Source organism: Anopheles arabiensis, chromosome 2, assembly GCF_016920715.1.
Source record: "Anopheles arabiensis isolate DONGOLA chromosome 2, AaraD3, whole genome shotgun sequence".
In the NCBI taxonomy this organism is placed as follows: domain Eukaryota; kingdom Metazoa; phylum Arthropoda; class Insecta; order Diptera; family Culicidae; genus Anopheles; species Anopheles arabiensis.
The window spans coordinates 24675202-24700483 of NC_053517.1; the positions used below are offsets into that span (position 1 = coordinate 24675202).

Genomic DNA, 25282 nt, shown 5'->3' on the forward strand with positions numbered 1-25282 from the left:
GACTTTTAAGAGGTTCATCTTTGGAATGCGATTCGTGACTCAAATAACGACTCATTAGTGAAATTTTGTATGAATAATTGTTTACGATGGTTACATGAAGCCCAACGAGCTAAATCGTACTTATCCACCGAACGTGCCGCCTCGCGCAGCCGCCGCTCAATCTCCGGCCGGACGATCCACTCCAGTCGCTCCGGCGGTGGCAGATGGGACTGCTGCAGCTGTAGCCGGTCCGCGGTCGCCGTGCCGGGGCCATCCTTCGCCGTCGCCGCCTCGTCGATGCGCTTCAGAATGCCCTCCAGCAGTTGCACGACGGCGATGCCCTCCGACGGCGAATGCTCGTAGCAAAGGCCCCATGTGCCGTCGTTGCAGATGATGAGCTGCATCGTCTTGTCGAACCACCGGTTGGCCGTGTTGCACGCACTGCCCCCGCCGTGTATCATCTCGTGCGCCATGTTGCTTTCGTCCCGGCCGCCCGCATAGTGTGCCCCGGCCGGTGAGCCATTGAAGCCGCGCGCATTGTACGACAGCGGGATCGGCTCGTCGATGCACATCACGACCAGCGCCGTCTCGATCAGCTCAATGTTGCGGGCGTTCTGCTCCTCCAGCAGCAGCAGCTCCCGATCGGTGGCCCACTTCGGTCGTGGCTCGGTGGTAAGAATGCCGACGGTTGCCTCCGTTTCGGGCAGGCCGGGCGCTTCGTTCAGAATGTGTAGCAGCTGTGCGGCCAGCTCGTTCTCGTTCAGCCGGCCACGATCGCCCGCCTTTACCGGGACGCAGTACATCTGCGGGGGAAAAAAGGGACGGGGGATTTAGTAGAGGAGACGTGCCGTCTTACACGCGACTACTGCTTACGCGATTGCGACAGCACACAATGACGTGTGCGTCGGTCTGCTCTCCGCCCGGCGGCAGATACTGGCTGTCGCGTGGATCGCCCGGCCGTCGGCAGGAACCGAGCAGTCGGTAGTACTGTGCCATGCACAACGGTTGCCCCTTCTCGCGGGAGGTCGCCCGTTCCTGTTTCAAGCCGCCGCTGTAAAGGAAAGAAAGTGGCATGAAAGCTCCAACAACGACGTCCGGTAAGAGACCAACCCCTCGAGCATCTCCTTGTGGTCCATCAGCTGGTCGATTAGCTGGGCCGCAAACTGGGCTAGATCGTTAACGGTGGTGAACTTGCGCGGTGGCATCACCATGCCCGGGTTCGAGTTGATCGGCAGCGGGAGCGGATTGTCCATGTACATGTCGTTGAGCCAGTAGTAGTACGCCCAGTTGTCGTCGGCTTCCCGCTTCGCCTGCAGGTACTCCTGCAGACTCGGGCCGATCGTGGCGCTAAACTGCTTAATGATCGATTTGGTCCGCTCGAGCTGTTGCGGTGTGACGATCGGTTGCAGCACCCGCACGTACTCGGCCATCGTTTGTTCCACCGTCGGGAGCGGTACCTTGGGCAGCATCTGGGCAGCAAGAAAAACAAAACGGTGCGTTTGCGATGAGTAACGTGAGGAGTATACAACTTGCGGCAAGCACTTTTACAATCATGCATAGGCCTAGACGGGCTTTATTAAAAAGATCGGTCGGTACGATGTTGTGAGTGCGTCGCAGCTGTTGGCCCTAGAGAACACATATACAGACCACATACCTGGGGGAATCCAAACTCGTCGGTAGCTTCCGATGTCGAGAGCCATTTCTTCGGCAGTTGCAGGATGGAGTCTTTCCATCCTGAACGGTGATCAGTTGGTCAGGGTGGCACGATCAATGGTAAATGCAATGTAATGAAGTCCGGACATTCCGGGATGGTGTCGATGGCGGTTAGCGTTGGTGTTGGTTGATGGTCGATCCATGGTGATGGATGGAATATGTTCAAATGAGTAGAAAAATCGAGTACAATTCGTTATTATGGGCGAAGAATCGTTTGATCCGGAGCTGAGATATCGGTGAAAAATCGCAGAGAAAGGGGAAGAATAAGGACTAGAGGGTGAGGTGGAGATGGATTAGCAATTTGCAAAGGAATAACAAAAAAAAGCTTTTGAAAATTGCATGATATTCAACACACCATTGTAGAAATGGGATTTGATATGGATTGAAGATGAACTTTATAGTTTTTCGTCGCTGCATTTTGATACTATCTTCTTCCTGGTCCTATACCTGCCGTAGTACTGACCTCAACTGCTGCTACTCGATACTTCATGTCCTACTTCGTCAATTAGCTACAACTCAGATTGTTGCTACCGATACTCTTCTAGAACTTCTGGGTTCCCCGAAGACCTTCAAGAAGGTGATGAAGATGAGATGAGGAGAGATGAAGGCCTTCATTGGATGCTTTTCATAACCATTCGCCAGATGTGATATAGGATATAATACGATGTCAGATGCGATAAGCGGCCATTTAATAACGTCCAGGGAGCGTCACACAAGTGTCGATTTAGGTCGGAGGTCGTGTCATAGAAACCTTACTGAAAACATTGTCCAATAAGGATCGTACTGAGTAAAGCAGATTAACAGTAAGTAAAGCAGTAGATGAACGATTTCCACAAAGTTACACCAAAAGTTGCTGAAGAGACTTAATTTAGTACATTTGAAATGCAAGTATACTTCTCTTAGATCTTTGACTTTCCCAAAAGTGTCACCGCGAGGCCACATGAGGTGAAATATACAGCGAAATGGACTACAGTGAACCCTCTCTTATTTGAGAGGCGATGGGACTGTCGAATAAGAGGGGTTTTCAAATTCCAGAGGTGGAAAGTGAATGAAAGGTCCATCCAAACAAGAAAGAGACAGAACATTTAGTATGCAGCCTTAACTGTTGCTATAGGAAACTGCGAACAGGATTGCCAATTTGAGCATACATCATTCAATAACCATGGCAACACCATACACAAATAAGAGGGACACAGATTTCAGAGGTTTTCCAAATTAGAGGAACAAAAATGTACTGGAAATCAAGGGACTGTGCAAAATGTTCAAATAAGAGAGGTTTTTCAAATTGGAGAGGTGTCAAATAAGAGAGGGTTCACTGTATTTCACAAGCGAAATATCTGACGGATAAAGCATCATAGCAAGCAGCTGACATGCAATGTAAACAAATAACGTGTACAAAATCGTAACTAAATCCATTAAATAACTTCAATATCGAGTACTTCGTAAATTTTGAGTCAACAATTCATAATTTCTTGCAATTAGGGAATGTTCTGCTTAAGAAGATATTCTTTTTAAGTGAATTTCGAAAGCTGCTGTTGTGTCTCCCCCAGCCCTTTAACTGTATCTGACAGATATTTCGCCTGTCAAATAGTTCATTTCGCTTTATATTTCACCTCATGTAGCCTCGCGGTCACAAGATAATCACCAAGATAAGCTAATAAACCTTCACAACTGGTCCTAAGGGCGGTCCCGTGGTACAGTCGTCAATAACATACCCGTCATGGGTTCAAGCCTAGAATGGATCGTCCCCCCGTAGCAAGGATTTGACAATCCGGCTGCGTGGTTATGAATTAAGTCTCGTAAGCCCTGTACAGGCCGGCATGTCCGTGTAGGACATTCGTCAAATAGAAGAAGAACTGGTACCAGTAGCGGGTTTACAGTCTCGGGGGCCCTAAGCAGTAAGAGTTGTTGAGGCCCCTTTGTACATGATTACCGGGGGTACTCGGCATCCGTTTTTGATTATGTAACATTTTAACTTAAACTTTGTTGCTGCCGGGGGGGGGGGGGGGTAGGTGCTGATGGTTCGTCTAGCGCGGGGCCCCAAAGTCCATAACCCACGGGGCCCTCCTTGCTAATACAGTGCCATATTCTATCAACTGTTATGGAAAATGTACTAAAGATTCCGGGGCCCCTCATTGAAGGGGCCCCCCGCAATTGCTTACTTTGCTTACCGTTAAATACGCCACTGACTGGTACTGTTGGGATGCTGAGGGTCAAAATAACCCATTCTTCAAGACAAAAATTGACTTATTCAGCAATTAAGGGAGTGATATTGGTAAAAAGATTCTTCACCTCCCTGCAGAACTGTTTATGACACAATGGAAAACAACCTGTATCTAAACTTTGTTCCCAATTTTCCTCTATTATATCGACCCAGACGACGTCAAACCCTATTTCTCGTTTGTATTGTCCCCCAGTCCCATTCCAACGCAAAAACAATACCAATTCCATTCCAGCAGCAATCAAAACGACATAAAAATAACATTTCACGCCGCGCGCGCGTTCTTCATCTTGCAACCGAACAGCTCAATACTGTTTTCCGTTTGAATGCAGATACAGACTCGTCACCACCACCACACAGAGCAGCATGACTGACTGGCCCCCATGGGTGACGCCGTTTCACCCCAACGCGGATAATATGGCACGTTGCAGGTGACATTAGATGAAATGGTTTGCTCCCTCCCCTCCCCGGATAAAAACGCCAGCACACAGTGCAGGAAAGAAGCAAAAGCGAAGCCTTTGCCGCTGCCCTACGTTCAATACGGAATTAACAACGTTTGTTTGATGTTGTTGCCAACTGGTTGCAAACGGTGGATTCATGCAGTGAGAGAACCCCCGTAGGGCGCGCCGCACGTCCACGGGAGGAGGACTTTAGCCGGTGCGGATTAAGACACCACGCACCTACACCACGTGGCGGTCGATGGCGTCCTGCTGTGTGATATTGGCCGACTGGAGACTGGCGAAAAAAAAAGAAACAACGGGGTGGAAAACCTCGTGGTGAGATTATTGCAGCACCAGAAGGATTTACGATTTACGCGGAATGGAAGCGGTAAAGTATAAAAATATGATCGACATTTTCAAAGCGTCTGTTCACACCTTGTTGGCAACATTTTTTTAATTCGCTTTTAATAATGATATCAGGAAAAGAAGAAGGAGTACTGACAGATTTTAAAAATCTTTTAAGAGTAAATTGATTTTCTCTAACGCGCCACTTAAATCCGTTTCTTTTCATCGTTCCTTTGAGTCTGAAGGACGATAAAGCAGTCAACTCTTTGAGCAAAGTAATGATGAAACTTAATCCGCTTGATCGCAAAGTTCCTAAAGTTGGTGGCGAAGTGTTGGTGCATCCTGCCTTGGACGGTTGCACTTCCTTCCATTGCATCGTGGCGATTGTAACGAACCAACCATGCACAACTAACAGCAGCAGCAGCAGCATCGTTGGATCGGCAAACGGATATGGATGGTGTAGATGGATACCGTTCTCTCTCTCTCTCTCTCTCTCTCTCTCTCTCTCTTTCTCTCTCGCTCCATCTTGCCCTCTCTTTCCCAGTTTCTGCGAGTCAAAAAGTTTGTCTACAGCTGAGGGCTTTCTTTTCCCACCGGCAGGCAGCCCCACGTTCACATGCTGTGGAAGATTGAATTTTCCTCTAACGAAGCAAGCTTAGTCAACGGTTTAACCATGTGCTACCGAAACACGGCTGCTGATGCTCGGATTTCACCCATTGTGCTTGCATGTGTGTGTGTGTGTATGCGGAAGTCCTTCAATTGTTAGCAGAAATTGAAAACGGTTTTCTGTTCGCCAATTTTTGTGCCCCAAAGCAGGCTGTGCTTGTGAAATTGAAGCTGGCGTGTAATCCCAAACCATCACTACTACCGCCAGCAGCACTTCAGTTTCAGCCCAAGTGGTGGAGTGGTGACCAGCTTGGTGTGGTGGTAGTGCCGTGTACTATCACCTTTAATCAATCCTGTGTAAAGGAGGCGTACGAGTGGGATCAGCCCTTGGAAACACGAACATACACGCACACACACGCGCATTCTGCTTCAAGTGTGGCAAGAGGCTGCTGCTGCTACTGGAGGCTCTCTTACTCCTGCGTGAAGATACTCCGTAGTGGCCCAAAATCAATGGTGCTTGAAGCGAAGGATTTGCCTTTGTGAAGGAGCAGGGAGGTGAGCTACTTTTGTTCGTATACGTGTATAGCAAAAGCCGAAAAGAATGGCAACCCGGAAGGCCGGAAGAAAAACCCCGCACGCAAGTACAAGGATAGCTCTCCTTGTTCTCGTAGGGTGACGACCGTACTTTGTACTATTCTTTGTGCTGTTGTCGTACATTCTCCTTTGTGTTGACCATTTGTCCATCTTCCCAATCTGCGAATGTGGTTGTGAGGAGCTAAAGGCAAGCTTAGCTTTCTTCAATTCCGTTTGTAAACTCTACTTCACTACTGTGTGGAACCCCGCGTACGACCAACAGTGGCCGGAAAACGGAAAATTAGTGGCGATCGATTGACTGTGCAAATAAAATGCATCCAACTTCATACGGTACGGGGGGAGGTTGAGGCTGTCTATTTGGCTTGTCGGTGTGATTTCAGCTTGACCTTTTGCGAGTGAAATTTTAACCGGAAGAAAAGGTTATTGTTAATGATGTTGTCTACTTTTAAATGTTAAATTTTTGTTTTATTATTTTCGTTTTAGACTTGTATTATTCTCGATGATATTCCAAAGAAAAACCCAACATGTTTCTATTAAGATTGTGTAAAAATCAATTTCATTTCTGTCTGTTAACAACGATAAAGGTTTAATCACGTTTCGCATAATTTAAAGCTGAAATTTAGGAGAACAAAAAAGAACTAAGACCGAGTTTTCCCTAAAGTCTTGGGTTTTCTGTTTACCCACCGCTCTCACCACCGTGTGCGTCTTGAGCAACATTACCTTTTCGTTGCGTAGTCGTGTAACTACGCGCAAACGCGTGTGGCGTCCCCGTGGCACGTGTAACACCAACCACCCGCACTCACCACCATCGGCTACCGTCTAACCACCCAGACACGTGTGTATGTAGCAGGTAAATATACATGACGAGAATCTAAATCATCGTCGCCCTCGTCCCCTCTCTCTCCCTCTCTAAATCTCTCCCTAGTGAAACATGAAACGAAAGACCGTTTGCCAAACCGTTAAATGAAACCCCCACCCGTCAAATTGGATAAAATATACACCACACACACATTTGCTTCAGGCTAGTAAAGCTAGAGTAAACTCTCCGTACCAAACCCAATAGGAGCAGGTTTTGGTGGCTGGTCTTTACGACCTAGCGGAGCTCAACTTTGTCCAAAAAACGTTCGAGTTATCACAAAACAATCTGTTTAATTTAAAGATATAATAGTCATTTGAGGGAGTTTTTTCATCTATAAACTCACCTGGAAATACGTGCCATGCGCCATCAAAGAAAGTTTGCCTTTTTTTCAGGCAAAACACGGTTTCTACAGTGTTTAAACAGCTCAAACAGCCGTTCCTTCAAGACGTTTCCCTTTAAGGTAAACAGCCTGCTTACCTTAACATGTTACAGCCCATGCGAAAACCGCACCCGCCTGCTGGGGTTTGATTCGTTAACGACGCAACGTTGGTGTTGTTTTTTGTTGTTGCTGTTGTTTGTTTTCTGCCTTTCACCCTAACCTTTTTGTTTTGAGGAGGTTCTGTTCTTCCACTCCTTTGCTTGTTGTTTTCTCCTTTTAAGCTTAAACTCTTCTTTTCTTTCGCAAAAAGAATAGCATTAAATTATGTTCTACATTCAGCGTTGTGTTTTTTAACGTCTTGGAAAAGGACAGCAATATCGAAATTGTGAATTTATTTTGTTTCTACGTTGAATGATTTACGATACGTATTATGGCAGACATAAGCTTTGGTCGTATAGTATTGCAAGGAATATTTAAATAGAACGCATTTGGGTACGATTTTATGGCAGTGATGGAAGCGATTATTATCATGCTTAATTGACATGCAAAGGATATGCAAATATGCTGCAGCGATTTAGTTTTATTAAAGTCATAAAAGTGAGTTTGAAAACATTGCATTTGCTCTTTCATATAACTATGCCTCGATTTTATCCAACAGGTTACGAAATTTCAACCGTAATTTTCTCTCGCACCAGGCAATTGGCGATACTATTACAGCAAGACTCTTACTAAGGCATCTTTCAGACAACCATCCCCAAACATGCACAGTCGTTAAAAATTCCCACACTTTAGCGCACCAGCTAGGCGTAATTCGAACACAGCACTAGCATTCAGGATAAGATACAGAAATACAGGGAAAAGAAACACACCAACACAGCATCCTCTTCCCACCACGCGTATACCGTAAGGAAATACGATGCGGAAAACTCCGCATCAGCAGCAGCAGCAGCAGCAACAGCAGAAAAAGGGAAATGGAAAAGTTTCTTCGCCATTCGAGCCAAAAGGAGCGCAAAGTTGGTACGTGTAAATGAAGAAGTTTGTTCACCTTTTCGCACTTTCTCTGGGCTTCTCTCTCGCCCGTACTTTGGTTTGGTGGGGTTGGTTGGTTGGTTTGATGATGTTATTCCTTGATGAAAACTGCGGCCAAAAACATCCGCAAAAAGCAACAGAATCTCTATCGGGGCGCGGCTCGGCACCGAAGTAAGGATTCCATTAGTGTTAATTAAGATATTGTTACAAATGTTCTGCTGCTGCTGAATGCTATTACTGGGCTGACAAAAGCCCCGAACAGAAGGAAAGGTAATGCTGCGTTCCGACGAGCATAAATAAAGCATGTAGTCTGGCTTTTATGTTGTACGCGTACAAGCAGCCAACTCTAGCTGGCAAGGTTCGAAAAGGTGAAGCTGCGTGAATTGACTTGCGAGTGGGGAGGGTTATCCAGAATTTCCAGCAAAACCAGCTTCCGGCGTGTCGCAAAACGGAATCAACGGATGGAAGCTGTCCATCCGGCTGACAGCATTCCGAGCAGGGGTAGCATGTAATTTATCGATTTTTATACAAATCGCTACACTACACAGCGAGAAAGGAAAGTCTTTTGATCTGCAATTGCAAGGGTAATGTGGTGGGCACAAGGGATCGTTCTGGAGCGAACACGGGAGGATAAGCGTCGTTGCAAATGACAGGATGTAACGAGTTCAATCTGTAAGCTGCCTCTGTACGGGCTGGCGGTTAATCGACCGGCAGGTGATGGTTCTTATTTTCTGGCGTTCTGGCAAATGCCTTCAGGTCGAGCACGGTATGGGATGTTGGTCCGTTGGTAGATGATGTAGTAGAAATGATTTGTGATAAGCATGTCTGAAGCATTTCTCGCGGTAAAGGAAACATAAATCGACTGTCGACTGCAATTAATTAAACGCTAATTCAAGCAGAGCAGTAAGATGTGCGAGCAATACGTTGAAAAGAAGGTTATATTTTGCTTCATTTTAGGCTTACATTAAAACAAAATTACAATAAAAAAAAACAAATTACTGAACTCAGCTTTTAACTTTCAACATCAACACAACATAATTCATAATTTTTTTGCATGATTGAATAATTAGGAGCAAAAAAAAAGAACCCTTTTACCAACACCGTGTCCAATTAAAAATCATACACGGCCGACCGTGAGCTGATCTAATTAGTTCGACTCTATTAAAAACATTCCCGTCCAGCATCCTTCCCCGGGCATGTTGCGGTGGGGAACTCCACGCATGTGTGGAGCGCCACACGACCACCAACTTCATCATCTAGCACCGGGAGATCGGCAACACCGGCAACCCGTAATGGCGTTAGAATCGAGTCAGAGTTTAATGTAATTCAATTTTTCCCCATGCGTACACTGTACACTCTCAGGCTAGCGTTGGCTGTGTGGCTAACACACGGGGCGGATAGCTTGGTAGCCCCGAAATCGACTGGCTAACGTGTCTACCTACCGGGTGCTTTAAAGGGACACATAAATAGTGTTAACATTATAGGGTTAGGAGCAAAAGATTCTTTAGTTTGCTTTAAACCAGTTCAAGTCACCTTAAGGGTACACCAACTCATAGTGTTGCTCCTGGATGCTCAAATCCAATGTAAACGTTTTAAAGGAACTTTCATTCACTGTTAAGGAAAAACTCCATGATCTTTCCATCATCATTCATCTTTCAAGGCGCTAACCACTAATTGAATAATCTGTCTGTGTCTCGTTCAATTAGTACAGGAATCCTTCCTACAGAGTCATCTGTTTGGATTATGCTGTTGATCGAAAGGACATTGGTTGTTCGTTGCGTTTTTGAAGTTGTTTTTAGCACATTTAATGTTACAAATATTACAAAATGAGCAATTTTGAGCAACAGAAGCCATCCATTTTTATCTTAAACGTTGTAAATAAGTTGTAGAATCTTTACAACCGATCATAATGAATAGACGTCAAAACCACGATTATAGTCAAAACATGGCAAACAGCAACGAACCATTTCCACATCCCTATAACCTTGTTAGAGTTTCTTCTTTCCTTTGCTCACCACCAACACCAACAAAAGATCCTTGTTTTATTATTATCCTTGTCAAGTGGTGGCATTGTTCGCCCGCTCGCCCACATGTGCCCGTCGTAATTACAATCGGATAATCAGTGTGTCCAACCAAACCCGCCAAAGCAACTACACTCCGGCAATTGTGCACGTGCCGCCAGCGTGGTGGTTTTATTCGGGGCGAATTTCTTGGTCGCTCGAGCCTGTTCGAATCCTCCCCACCCATTGCAATTGCTAATGGCGTGACAGAATCGGATTTGTTCCGTCCTCTTGAATGGGGTTAAGCATCACACCGGCAGCGAGCAAGCGTGGTGAATCGGGCTCAAGGTCTACCGGCACGTGCCACCAATTGTGCAGATATGCAAACGAAATGATCGATCGGAAGGGGTTTTTGGGGGGGGGGGTGCTTTGGTTGTCCCAACACAAATTACAGAACACATTAATTTTATGGAACGAAACGAATATCTTGCTTGCCGCAGCAATTTAACAGTGTCGCAGCATAAAACACCATTGCAATGTTCTGTAACAAAACCACACACTAAAAAATAAACTAGCAAAATTAGAGCCTGGTAAACGAAAATCCGTAAACCAATCCGGTGTCTCCTAATTAAACTTCAATTTAGCATTATTTATCTTTATTATTAAGCGTGTCGGCGCTCGTTGTTTGCCATGATGTTCACCAGCAACCAGCAACACAACGGGCAGGAAATGGCAACGCTATAAAGGCAGGATAAGCGGCGCTATTTCTTTTGTACACACCGGAAACATCCGCTGCTGCTGCTGCTGCTGCTTTGTGCACGGCGGTACTACAGTGAACGGGAAATCCGTGGGTTTGTGTTTTAATTTATTCATTTGGTGCCGGTAGTTGAGAAAAGGGCACGCACGACCATCCAAAAAGGATTTCATCTTTCTATGGTTTCATCCGTACTGTGTTGTACATAATATGGACGGTGGTGGTGGTATAATTTCCTGTTGCGGGGTATTTGTGTTCAGAGAAGGGGCGGCCACCGGCAACAGAATTGGGAGCATTCGAGGGTGGATTTAATAAAACTTTACCAATTATTGCAGTTGAGGTTTTTCGCGTAGTTGAATACGATGAATCGTGGACATTGTTTTGGATGGGTTAGATTCGCCGTAGCCATTAGTGTAAATAATTTTGAGTATTTCTAAAGAAAAAGGATGATTATACACAATAAAATACTGTATTATAAACGATTATGTCATTTATAAAACGCTTCAACAAAAAAAAACTGTTGATTAGAAAATGTATATGACAAGAAAGATCAACCGTCTCCTGTAATACATAAAATTGCCATTAGAGGGCGCTAAATGTCTCTAGTATGCACTTGACGCGCAACAGTACACTTAGCTCCACACATTGTCATCTCTAGCTTGGTTGTCTTAAAACATAACATAATTCAATTGAAATCATACTGAAACATTCAAACCATCCCCACGGATAGATAGGTTATATTTTAATGTCGAACTAAATATGTTTATTTCAGTTATTAGCCATCATCTTCGTCTTACAGCGCTTCCTCCGGTTGTTCACCGACACTCCTTTACCCCAGCGAATAGCTTTTCCCTGGCTCGATAAACATCAACATCATTTCCTATCGTTATTTACCCTTTTCTCACTGCACTTCCCCTCGTACCCCTCCCATCCCTTCCCTTTTCCAAACCAGTCCGTTCCGAAACACGTGTCCACTTTCACACACACACACACACACATACATGCCATTTTCGTTTGAATTTGATTTAATAACCATTAAAATACAACTATTACCAACTATACCATTTTGTGGATGTTATTTTGTGTTGTTTATTTTTACTTAACTTCCATTTTCTGTCCTGGGTTGCTTTGTTGTTCTATTTGTTTTTCTTTCTCTCTTTCTCGTTTGTTCCTCTGTTTTGCTTATCTTTTTGCTTAATACGGAGTTTGTTTTTGTAATCTTAAGTTTGCAGTTGTTGAACGTGATATTTTACCATTGATATGTTTGCTGTGTTGTTTTGGTGTGTGCTGGTTTTGCATTGATTCTCCCGTACTTTGCGTACCTGGTAGAGTCGCTACTATACTGCATTTGTTTGGTGCATTTGTTTTGAGAGGGAGCTTAAAAAGAACTAAAACAACATGCGCTGTTTAGGGATCTGGGGGTGTAAGTAGTCCACCCTTCCTTGATGCGGTGTGGAGGTGTTAATAACTACATAATCATTTTGCTGCTGATTAGTGTTTCTCCTGGCATCCATTCGCATCCAATACTGTCACAACGCAATGTGAAAAAACGGAACAGAAAAAATGGTTTGCAGTCAAGGTCAGGGATCTCTTCCGGCCGCTGTGAGACGGCGGCGCTTTAATGCATAAGTTTCATTTGTTTTTTTTTTCTATATATTTTTATGTGTATATATTTTGAATAGTATAATAACCCTATAACCTCTCTTCCATGTATGTTCTCGGTTCACTCGGTTGCAGTTGTTTGTTGGTTTTGTTTTGTTTTCTTTTAGCGGTGTATAAGTTAAATATGTTTGTTTTTTTTTGTTGTATATAGATCATTATGCACCTTACACACGCGCACGCACAATCGCGCGTGTTGGGTTGGGTTGTGTATAGTAGCTTCGCAATAATGCGGTTGTTATGCGTATGCTTATCGATTGGTATAATTGCTAAAATTTGGGAGCGAGCGAACGGGGATGGTGGGTCAAAATTTTTGTTGTGTTGTCCAATACAATTTCGCCTGCTGACCCTGCCTGACGCTACTTGAAGTGGAGTGTACGTTTCGTTTCCTACTAACTTTTATGCTTTTTTGTTGTTGTTGTTGTTTCCCACTTTTACTTTGTTTCTGATCCAACAGCAGAACAGCAGAATTGCTTGTAAAGATTCTCAACAAAAGAGGGATAACGAAGTAAAACTAGCATAAAAGCAAACCATTTGCCTGCCCACAATTGTACAGAGACTTTTATCGACTAAATGTCTTAATTAGCTACTAATAATAATGTTTATAGCATATCTCAGCAACTGGGCTTCCTTCACTACCATGCATACGAAAGCGTGGAGAAAGGTGCAAACGGAGTTCTTCCCATTGCTCTCCCGCCTTGTAAAGCTGCCGAGAAAACATCGTTGTGTCCATGCGTCCAAGCGTTGCGCACACTTTCGCGCAGTGACGTTTTTGCTCCGTATCAGTACGCAAATCAGCCAACAGAAGGAACCTTCCGGTAGCACACACTAACGGATTGGTGGTGGTAGTAAATATTACACATGACCCGGCCCATTTGACCATCGTTCTTGTTTACTTCTTCCCATACATTTCCCTTTGGAATGGAAAGCTAACGATATGTACACAATATCGGCGAAAGGGGGCATTATCATCTTAATCGCTTTTAGGGGACTTTACTCCTCCTCTTCCTCTAAAGATTGAGTGTATAAATCAGTTCCGATCGTTTGAACGTATGAAGAAGTGCAAATATTGCAAATAAATACAAGCTGCAAATTAATGTTCTTCTACTTAGAAACGATCTCAATAAGAAACAACAGTAGTCGCCGACAGACAGGCCATTGAACCCAATTCACCAATACGTTTATAATTAGCCATAACTAAGTGTTTATATGCCACGAAGCGATTTGTTTATAAAAATCAACCACAAGAAATTGAAACAAAAACTGTTATCAACAAAACAGGATCTTTGTTCAGTGAAGACAACAATGATAACGGTTGCGAAAGCATTTCCATGCAAATGCACACATACATACTTCGAGAAACGTTAGATAGGTTCGTAGATAGGACACTTTACAATATTAACTATAGAAGTTTGCATACTAACAAGTGACGTTTTTTTTTTTGTTGGTTTTGGGTTGAAAGTTTCTTCACCCTCTACATACTACATTTAATGCTGGAATACATAGCCCGTCGTGTACGTGTGTGTGTGTTTTGGGGTGTACATTTGTTTATATATATATTTATAAGTTGTGTGTATGTGTTTTTGTTTCATTTATATTTCCACTTACTTTTTCAAAGCAAATGTGTGTTTTTTTTTCATAATACTTATTTTATACACCCACCGGCCAAACCGGTGTCGGTTTGGAGGTGTGTAGAGATCGGATAGTTTTGTTTCTCCCTTTCATTTTCGCTACTATTTTGAGTATGTTGTTGTACGCCTGCCATTCGTTTTATCCATCTCGTGATTATAATGCAATAATACTACACATTCAACAATACAGGGGTTTCACTTAACCACTAAACACGTTTGACTGGTGCAGTGTAAAGGGGACGCCCGGTTAAGGAGTATTAATGTATAATGATGTTGTTTCTGTAACTTGTAACGAGTTAGTTAGTGAAGAACATTTATCAGACACGCCGACACATGGTCGTAGTTGGTATAACACTTGCATTTTGGTTTGGTTCTAGGATAAATGGCGATGTAATATGATGATGTTTGCTTGCATCATTCGTTTTACAGTAGCTTTTTTTTCGAAGGTTTTGCCAAAAAAAAAAAGAAATTCATATCTTTCTCTGCTATTACTCCAACGCAACATAGCAACATATTAAAGAAAATAAGGTTTTTCCCCCTAAACAATTGAACTGTTGTGATGTGAAACAAGGAGTTGATTTTCTAAATTGTCTTTGAACAGGTCGAAATATAGCTAGGCACAGGTTAGTTGTAATATTCGTTCGCTGCTCTACCCAGTGTTTTTGTATTCACCATTCACATTAAACTAAAACGATGTTTTCGACATTAACACTACTTCAGTGGGTCGCAATTTACGCTCCTGTGTTCGCGCCTGTAGGTTGATTATATTGCTTTTTAGTTGTTCTGTTTTTCGCTTTATCTTATGCTTCCCGCAGGATACAAGCTCCAACCTATGCTCCGATTACCACGATTTTCCAAAAATAATACATACGACCTATACTTAAGTGTCTAATTCGTGGTTTTTTTTGTTGTTGTTTTGGTCACTACTACCGTAAGAGCTAATAGTATGTTTGCTATTTTTTTGGAATTTTGAATTTCATTCTATCTAGTTGTGATGGTAACGAGCGACATTATCACCACACTACGAAAAACATCCCGAGATGAGTGGATGAGCTCGTCTGTAACGAATTAGGAGGAAAAACAGGAAGGGAGGGGAAACGCAAACAGATATATCAACAACTTTGTGCGCTTTACGTTACGCTACACGTTACACGTACGATGATGAGAATGGTGAGATGGAATAATAGTCGAGTACGCCAACGAATCTGACACCGGAACGTTCCCGTGCGTTGGAAAGGATCGTTCAAATAACACTACTACCTCGCGGGGATAACATTACAGTCCCGCAAACACGCAGGACACAACTAAAGTAAGTCGTGCTGTGGAGCCGCTAGATTGCTTTGCAGCTCAGTTTGTAATCTACAAATGATCATTTACCACCATTTCTCGCCTTGCGTGGTGTTGTCTCACGATCTACCGTCTACTATGGTACATGCTATGGCTCACGTATCGATGCGCGCCACACGGCAGAGCCTACAAAACCTCGTCTGTACTCTCTGTACCCGTAGACGTTCGCGTCCGTTTACGATGAGTCCGGTTTTACTTCTTCGGTTTTTCTAGCAAATGGGCAATGCGGCAACGCTACCTCGGCTACGCCAGAGCTCGTTTTGCGATTGGGTATGCCGTGCCGTTGGATCCTTTCAGATCTCACAAGCACACCGCACGCCACACACGCCGCACATAAACACGCCATACCCTGATGTACTTAAAAAACTAGCATTAATTGTGTTGATTAGTGTGAGTCCCGGGAGTCGTTACCGTTGTAACCGCTTGGGCGAGGTGTAGTAACCTCACCGGCGGATAATGCGGTTGCGTCTTCCGGTTGATAATATATACAAACAAATTAAATCATTTCATACGCCTCTTCCATTCAGGCGCAAGTATGAGTAGCAATGATAGCAAATGCTAGTGTGATTTGCGACAGCCTGCTAAGCTTGCTTGATAGGGGAAGGTAGGTAAAGACGGACACGTTAAGGAAAATGGTAAAAATCTATGGATATATAAGTGCAACGGCCATGAAAATGTGCATACATTATCTTACACTCATGTTTTAACAGAAAATGTGTTGAAACTTTTAAGTTTCCATCGATTTTTGCGTTTTTTTCATGAATGAAAAACATGGTTTTTTTCGTGCAGTTTTGAAATGATCGGGTAAGACGGACACCTGATATGGGAAAGATGGACACCATGAAGGGTAAGATGGACCCCTATAGAAAACGTTGAAAATTGAAGAGTTTTACAATACTCTAACATTATCTGTTGTTTTCTTCACTCCTTTTACAAAAAAAAGTAATTTATAACAATAAAAACAAATTTAATCAACGAAAACCTAATGAAAAAAAGAACACATTTTTAACAAATCATTTAATTCATTGCAAAAATCAGGTAACAATCAATGAACACAATATTTTAAGAAGAAAGGACATAAGAACAGTTTCTGCAGAATATTTTAACGATGTTAAAGCATTCTGAGTGGAACCAAGAGAAGCATTTCGAACACATAGTCCATCCTGTCCCTTGGTCTGAATTGGAAAATTGGAAACCACATGTTTCACATAGGGTGTCACACATCGTGTCGGTCTTGGACTGCTTTTGATTCGTCTTCTTGCAAGATAGTTTTCGTTCTTTTTTCATAGTTTGAATATTTTGGTTGGCTTTGGCTTTTTTCAAACTAATAACGTACTGATTAGAGGTAATGTCAGCTGCTTTCTCTGCTTGACGTTTTCGTTTGTTGGATCTTGGGGCTACCATCTTAGGCAATGGTAGTATTGCTGTTGGTGACACTTGAAACATCGATTTTTCAGTAACAGGAGTTGAATTTGCAGAACTGCAACCTACGAAATCTTCGGAGGAAACTTGAGTCTCTTTATCTTCAAATAGATTTAATGCAATCGAAGCTTCTTCAACTTGCAAAGGTATTTCATCTATGCAAGCACCAACTAATTGATCGGTTACCTCTGATGGTGCAAACGCATCGTCGTCAAAAATGTTAGGATAGTATGGCCAGATTCCGGCCTTTTTGAACCCATTGACGGCTACACTCATGGTAGCTGCCTTATTAAAGCAGGTTTCATCAAATCTGCAATGTCATATTGACCCATAACTTTCCCAGGGTTTTGCTGTAAGAATTTCTCCACTTCAGAAGCATAATATGACTTGAAGGGTGCCATAAAAGATACGTCCAGTGGTTGCATTTTGTAACTGCAATGCGGAGGTAATACTAAAACAGTGACGAAATTAGCTCTGGCTTTCTCAGTAAATGCTAGGTTCTTCGTAAAAATCATTATCTTCGTCGATAATGAGCAAGGTCGGTTTATCTTCGGATGGCTGCACATTATCCAAGAAATGATCAAACCAGTCATTGAAGATTTCCACAGTCATATAACCGGAAGAATTACATGCAAATTTGCTTCCACATGGTGCTCCTTTCTTCAAAGCGTCATGCATTCGCATACAAGCAAAAATTAAAAACGGAGGAAGGTGTTGTCCTGCTGCTGACATGCACATTACTGCTGTAGTCGATACCCCACGCTCAGCGGAGGTAATTCCACCGACCTGCTTTTTTCCTTTCATTGCTGCTATCTTTCGTTTCTTAGGGGGAACCTGTAAAATAAAGGAATTCTATATTTTGTTTTTCACAACACAAAAAATATAACCAAATGCTCACAGTACATATTCCAGTCTCATCTGCGTTGAAAATACGATCTGCCGTGATTTTAGAGGAGTTCAGCGCTGCTTCCAATAAATTAAAGAATGCAGAAACCGATACCTTATTGAATCCCCTAGCTCTAGCAGCAGAGGTTGCTTCAGGCATCCTGAAGGACAGCTTAGGGTTTCGTTTTATAAAATTGCTAAGCCACGCTACCCCAGCAAGTTTAATGACCTTGTTAAAAGGGTGCTGCAAGCTATTTTTTTCCGCCAAGTCAAACGCTAGTTTTCGAACATCGATCTTTGTGATTCCGTAGAACCTCTTTTCGAGTTCTAAAAGGTGTGCTACCAGTTCTTCTTCTTGTTGTATACTAAACACAGAATCAATTGGTCCCAGCCGTGGCAAGATGTTGGTTTGCTTAAGATGCCTTATCAGAGTCGTGCGAGGAACCGAATAATTCAATGCTGCTGTTTTCACCGGAGTTCCATTCCTCGCAGATATTATTGCCTTTTCTAGCTGCTGGTTGGTCCATAACTTCCGATTACTCTTACGAATGTAATTTGTTGGCATCTGTTAATCAATAAGCAACAGCAACACAAAATCAATGTAAAACTTGCGTGTCCATCTTTCCCCACAACAGAGTGTCCGTCTTTCCCGCTTTGGTGCTGTGATACTTAAAACGATATAAAACTAATTATTTTGTTGTTTTAATTACCGTTCTTTCGCCAGTTTTATGCTCGATAGTCAAGCTAACACGTTCAATTCGAAAATCCACCGGAAATATAAACTATGCAAGAATTAGAGCTTAACATCTGAAGCAGCAAAATTACATCCACTACGTTACTTGGATTACTTTTTTTGTTTGCGGCCAAATTTGACAAATTTAAAGGTTGTCATGTGGACGGAGTGTCTCAAATGTGTTTTTATACCTTTAACTTGAATGCTACATTTTTAAATTATTTTATAATTACTTTTATTATGTATTTTTGAGAAGTGTCCATCTTACCCGTAGTGTCCGTCTTTACCTACCTTCCCCTACATTCGGTACGCTGTGATTTTACGCAAACGTGCTGCATACGCAGAGCGTGAGAAGGGCACGTTGCCGTTATTTGAATGTTTTCGAAAGAGATGCAAGATAATGTAAAAAAAGTAACGCAATCCTAAATATACTCCCTTTGCAAGAAGAGTAAATACACTGTGAACCTTGGTGGGGGAAAAAAGTCTTTGCTTAACGTTTGACGTAAGCAAAACCGAAATAATATACATACGATTGATACGCTGATTCGTGAACAGAAGTCGTGTTCTATTTATCGGTAGCTTTTGCTTGCACACCTATACTTGCCAGTCTTACGGGATAAAGTTTATCGTTTGCCTATCTGTACGGTCCTCCGAAGAGCCCTGCAGCAGCTGGTTGCTCTTTAATTTGCTCGGTTCAATTGCATTCGTTTACACGATCGCCCTGCTCCAACAATGCTGGCACGGTAGGGCACAAGCCGCCAGCCCGATCGCTCTGATATGATTGTGATAATTGTTCCTATAATCTATTCCACCTCCTCCACTTGATATAGTACGCAGACGCATAAGGGGGAGAAGGTAAAAGGACGAGAGTTGTAAAGCATGATCAGTGTATAATACATCCAAACTCTAATAGACTTCGTTTTTCGGTGCGCTGTTCAGCTGGCAGAGGGACTTTCTAAACTTTACACAATAGCTGAGCGTGTATGAAAGATAAATATGAAAAACATTAATACATCTTTTGTCCAAGGTTTGTACGCTCTTCTCTTCCGACTAACCCATTTCGTTAAGTGTGTGTGTAAATGTAATACCGTAATAGATATACGTGAGTAAGTATAGGTTCGTGTTTCGCTTCACTTTACACATGTTACCGAGCAGCACCGGGAAGGGCAGTAGTGGCGTGCGGTTTTGAAAACCTACACCTCGGTCCTCCTGGTTCCCCTGGTGCCGCCGGTTACTGCCACCGAACTGCGAACGAACTGTAAACTATTTTAATTGATACCATTAGAGACTTTCAGGTCAGGAGGCGGCTAGATGGTGCTGCCGGAACTGGAACCTACCCCAGCACATGGTGGTGCGGCGGTCTGCTCCACCTGCAGCAGCGCATCCTGCAGCAACCAACGCAACGCAACAACGTGTTTCATTGATGAGCGTACCCGATTTGCGTAATGCGGTGTACAAGGAAAACTTAATGTACAGAGTACAGCCCTGCCGCGTACGTGCGATAGGTGCAAGATAGGCGGGGTTTTGGAAAATTGAATAGCAGCAACGTAGCAGAGTGCTAATCCTTATGTGTCTAGGCATGTTTTGTTTCTGTTTGATATGCACTAAAACTATATCTAGAGACTGTGAGTGAGATCCCGCCACGTACATCCCCTGGGCACTGGGTCTCTCGCGGGAAGGCATGCTCGGGATGGGTGTTTGATGCCCTCTCGATGCCCTCGCGTGACGCCAGAGCGCCAGGTGCCAGGTGCCATATACGGATGGTGCCACATCGCTTAATACTACTACTAATAATACAAGGGATATAATAACTCTTCCACTATATAATATCACTTTTTGGTAAATTCAGGCGAGCACGAAGCTCTGATATGTATCGTTACCTTGGTTGTGTCTTATGTTAGTGAGAATGCTGAACTGAAGTCGCGGAAACAACTAAAATGTTCTCCAGCTGAGCCGCGTGCCAAAACCGGCCCATCTCGGACGGATGCCGCACGAAAGCCGTCTCCTTGCACCCGAATAGAATGTTACGCTTGTGGTTGATATGTCTACGATATTGATGCAATTCGAACAGACCTGTGGGATCCCCCTAGGCAATGGTCCGATCGGCACGCGTATCCACCGGAGAATTTCCTTACCCCTAGGTTCTAAATCTAGACTGTCATTTCGTCCTTTATGTCATACGTGTTGCAGCAATTGATCTGCCGTCGATCGTCCTTTTTCTGGACACGGTGAGGTGATCACCATGATGTGCCTTAAATACAGCCCCATTAAGCGAAGCATAACAACAGTTAACCGATCGATAGCGTTACAGGGGCGCTACCGGCTGGTAGCCACTGGCACACTACGATCAGACACTTTAACGCTTTAGCATTGCGGCTTTAGAAGCCCTGCCGGAATGGATTCGAGATCCTTGGTTGTGCCGGTTGCTGCTGCTGCTGTTGCTGCTGCTGCTGTCCTGACGATTCCCCATGTCGGAAGGGATTTGCAACCGGCTGGGGCTGCTGTGGAAGATGTCTCGGGGCTTGTTGCTGCTGCTGCTGCTGCTGATAGACGCTGCCACCCTGTTCCTGATATCCCGGTTGATAGTTCTGATATCCACCCTGCTGCTGCTGCTGTTGATAGCTACCGTTCTGCGAGTACCCTTGATCGATGTTGGTCTCCTGCTGGTAGTTGCCATCGTCCGTTTGACGCCCGTACTCGAGATGGTTCTTGTACTCCTCGCCCACCATCTGCTGATCGTGCATCGTGTACGTCTGGTACTCCTTCGTCGGTGGATCGCCCATCAGCACGTTCGCCTCGTTCTCGAAGTGCTTAAAGTCGTAGATGTTGCGCAGGTAGTACATCACCGGTGCGTACAGCAGGTTCGAGAACGCGATCAGGAAGTTGAGTGCGGTGAAGCCGATCGCTTCCACCACGCCGCCCGCAATGATCGGCCCGACGGCGTACGCCAGCGAGTACGAGATGTCGGCGATCGCGTAGATGCTGCCGTACACCGACACGTACCGTATGTCCACCAGGTAGCCGAGCGTTGGCAACAGCGCCGTATCGATCAGCGCAATGCCGAAGCAGATGCCACAGATCGGTATCATCAGCATGATGTAGGACGAGCTGAACGGGATGATGAAGCAGCAGAGCCCCTCGAGGGCGAGCCCACCGGCCGCCATCAGCCACTGCTTGTCCGGGTACTGCGCCGCCATCTTGACCGTGATGATCACGCCGAACACGTGCGGGAAGAAGGCGGGCAGCCACACCATACCAATCTTCCAGTTGTCCGTCGTCAGGTTGTCCTCCATCCAGAGCGATATCGTCGGCTCCAGGAAGGCGAGCGCCACGTTCGACATCATGAGCGCGCCGGCACAGACGGCAATGTACGGGTCCATCAGCAGGCGCCAGATCGGTACGGACGGGGCCCTCACCTCCTGCCGGTCGGCCAGCTGCTCCTTGATCGGTTTCATCACGAGCAGCAGCATAAACCCGTCGATCAGCGATATCAGCGCCAGGATGACGAACGGCACCTCCTTGCCCGCGAACTGGTACAGGGCGCCACCGAACGGGGGCGCCACCAGGCAGCCGAAGCTGATGAACGCCAGCGCAATGCCGAGCGCCTTCGTACGCTCCGCTTCCTCCGTGAACCGATCGGCAATCATGGCCAGCCCGGACGTGTCGGCAAAGGCGGACCCGACGCCCTGCAACGAGCGGGCAAAGAACAGCATGCTGTAGCTGCGCCCGCACGCAAACACCATCGTGGACAGGAACATGATGATCAGCCCCACCATCATCGGCAGATCGTAGCCGATCCGGTCGATCAGCGCACCGGAGAACGGGTTCACCATCAGCTGCACGATCGCTTTCGAGGCGAACAGTATGCCGGTAGCCGAATCCTGCCCGTGGTGCGAATGGGTGTGCGGTGTGAAGACGGTGGTCGGCGCACTCATGTTGTACGGTTCCTCCGGGCCCCAGGTGCCGATGTAGCGCAGGTAGTCCGGTATGATCGGCACGATCACCATGTACAGCATGTTGTCCAGCAGCAGCGCGATTGAGACGATGACGAGAATCAGCTTGCGCTGCGACTGCGGTTCCTTCACCTTCGTCCAGAAGATCTCCTTCACCTCGCTCGGCTCGAGATTAATAATCGGTAGCGGTGCCATCTTGTGTTGCGGTGCTTTGCTGCGCTACGCCTTTCCTTTGCGGTGTTGGCTACTACTGTATTGGAGATCTTGGACTCCGTATATCTCTACTCCGAACTTCTGCGCGTATGATGATGATCCTTACCCGGTAGGTCCACTTGTTATCCTCTACTATGTAGAGAAGGGTATGTGTTCGAGTGTTTAGGCACTGCTGCTGCTGCTGCTGCTGATCGCGATCGATGTCAGCCTCAAACGTACACCTCTGGTTTGGTCGGGCTGCTGCTGCTGATGCTGCTGCTTCTGTTGATCACACACCTGCTGGAGCATGTCGTGTGTGATGCGCTGTGTGTGTGTCCGAGTCTGTGTACCAGCGTGTGTTCTAGTCAGTGGCCCGTATCTAGATCACAACCGACGCGATGGGCTACGCATCTTCTCTCTACATCTCTTGCAATAATGAGGGCTCTTCTCTGACTTCCGCTTAACGTACACAGAACAGACTTTGCTGTACAGACGTGTGTCTTTGCGCTTTGCGGCGGTGGCTTACGTCGCAGGGGGTATACAGTCGTTGTCCAAGGGGTGGCGGCAACCTTGAGAACACAGAAACAATATTTTAATCGTTTTGCTTTGGTGGTTCGATTTAACTTGGCATTTTCGCGAGGTTGTTGGAGTAAGGAATTGTCCGGCTTTGCCACTAGACTTTGGATGTGCGCCAAAGGAATGCGGACAAGATGGAACTGAACATAAGAGCAAGGAGGTAAGAACTGTGTAGGTATTTGAGCGGTACCGTTTTTGTTTTTAAAAATAAGGCATATGGTTTAGGTGGCAATGTCCCCGAGACGGGACACACGCACCGGGGCAAAGTTCAATCGCAATAGTATTTTTTTTGTTTTGTTCAATCACTTTTAATGCAACTGCAGCGATTTAACGAAAGAATCGAACGAACAAAAAAAGCCAAACAATCTCACAAACAATACAACGAAATCGGTTTGGATAATTGTTTTAGGAAACGGAAGCAGAACCAAAAGTTGGGAAAACGAAAAAAAAAAAACACAAAAAACAACGGAAACAAATCAACAACCAACGGCAAAGCAAGTGAATGCTTCGTACCATCTCTGTTCAGTTTCGACGACCGCTTGAAGGTTGCCATCGGAGGTGTAATGTACGCGCGTATTTAAATTATGAACTCGAGCTTGTTCGGGGAGCTTGTTTGTTGCGATCGATTTTCCACACACAAGCGGTACCACACATACAGCGGCCGGTTTCGTTTATATTCGCTTTGTTTCATTTCATTTCATTTGCTTTTTCGTGTTATGTTTCGATCGAAAATGTTGTTTCTGTGCTGTTCAAGGATGCGCCACGCAGCAAAGATCTTGCGGAAGTTGTTCCCAGGCTCTGGTTAAACATCTCTAAGCTTCTGCTTGCGTTTAGCCGGTGTATTTGGATGTCGCGTCTGTGTCTGTTTGTGCCGTATGGCCGACGTGCGCGCTGAGGGGATAGTGGGGGGTTGGGGAGCACGCCGCTAATGGGTTCACTAATGAAATTACTCTGAATTTTGAAGGAACTACTACTCAGGGACCCACCGCCAACGGTGGGAGGCAGGCCGTAATGCCAATGGCTGACCGGTCGGTTTGGTTTGGGTAATTAGAAGATGTAAGTGATGGTAATGATTTGACAATCAACCCATTACAAGCGAGCGGCTGCGATAGGTCGATCGGTCGGTCGGTTGGTCGGTCGGTTGGTCGGTCGGTTGGTTCGTTCGGTTGACTGCGGTTCGGTCAGCTACCTCATGTCTGCTAGTGTCGCCACGTCATCGGCTGCGTATAACCTCAATCGATCGAGAAACATGATGGTTTTTTGTTCAAAGAAGAAACAAACAAACAAAAAACAAAACAAATCAAATGCTAACAAAACGGAGAGGCTTACGCTGCAAATCGTAATACAGCCATTCGGAGGGGGAGAATCGGTACGCCAAAACATGTACGCCGGAAACGATAAACGTCAAGGGTAGAGTAAAAACTCAAAAAGGTCGGCACGTGTGTGCTGGAAATACGGGGAAAGAAGATCTACTTTTAATTGTAACCAAATATGATACACAGCTAGGATGGAAAACGAGCAGCAAAACAGGAAGAAATTGAAATGTTCAAAACAAAAGAGAAAAATACAACTGAAAAAAGCTAATTTTTTGCTTGGCTTTATGCTTTACGGCTTTAAGTATAACGAAACAACTAGCAAACCCTTTGCCTTAAGGACACCGAAACGATAGTCCATAATTAACGTTCGCCACAGCACGACCCCGAATTATTGATCCACCAGTGTAACCTTACACCGCCAAGAACTCCAAACGAGTCTGTAGGCGCTCGGAGTGTCCTTCCTCAATCAACCGATCGTTAGAAAATTGGCATCTGCCGCTCAGAGACCTCGAAACCGTCGAGCGAAGACGCCGGAAACCGTCAAGGTAAACCGATTGGCTTCATTACGCTCCGGCCGTTGGGGAACGGGAGGGGAGGAATGCGTCATTCGTCCACACCCGCATGTGGCCAAATAATTGATTGCCATCAA

The 25282-nt window shown here is 44.9% G+C and overlaps 1 protein-coding gene across 3 annotated transcripts in view; it reads right to left on the reverse strand.

The window, feature by feature from the left end:
* LOC120896360 (vesicular acetylcholine transporter-like) overlaps positions 1-25282 on the reverse strand; it is a 41047-nt gene that overhangs the window by 4647 nt on the left and 11118 nt on the right. For 2 of the 3 annotated variants that reach the window (XM_040300412.1, XM_040300410.1), the window contains exons 2-5: positions 1634-1713; positions 1090-1448; positions 853-1030; positions 121-782 (exon numbers count right to left, since the gene is read on the reverse strand). In XM_040300412.1, coding sequence (XP_040156346.1) covers positions 121-782; positions 853-1030; positions 1090-1448 — 1199 coding nt within the window. In that variant the 5' untranslated portion in view covers positions 1634-1713. Of the gene's footprint in view, positions 1-120; positions 783-852; positions 1031-1089; positions 1449-1633; positions 1714-16639; positions 23311-25282 lie in introns of those variants that run through there. The other variant, XM_040300411.1, reaches the window with a different exon arrangement.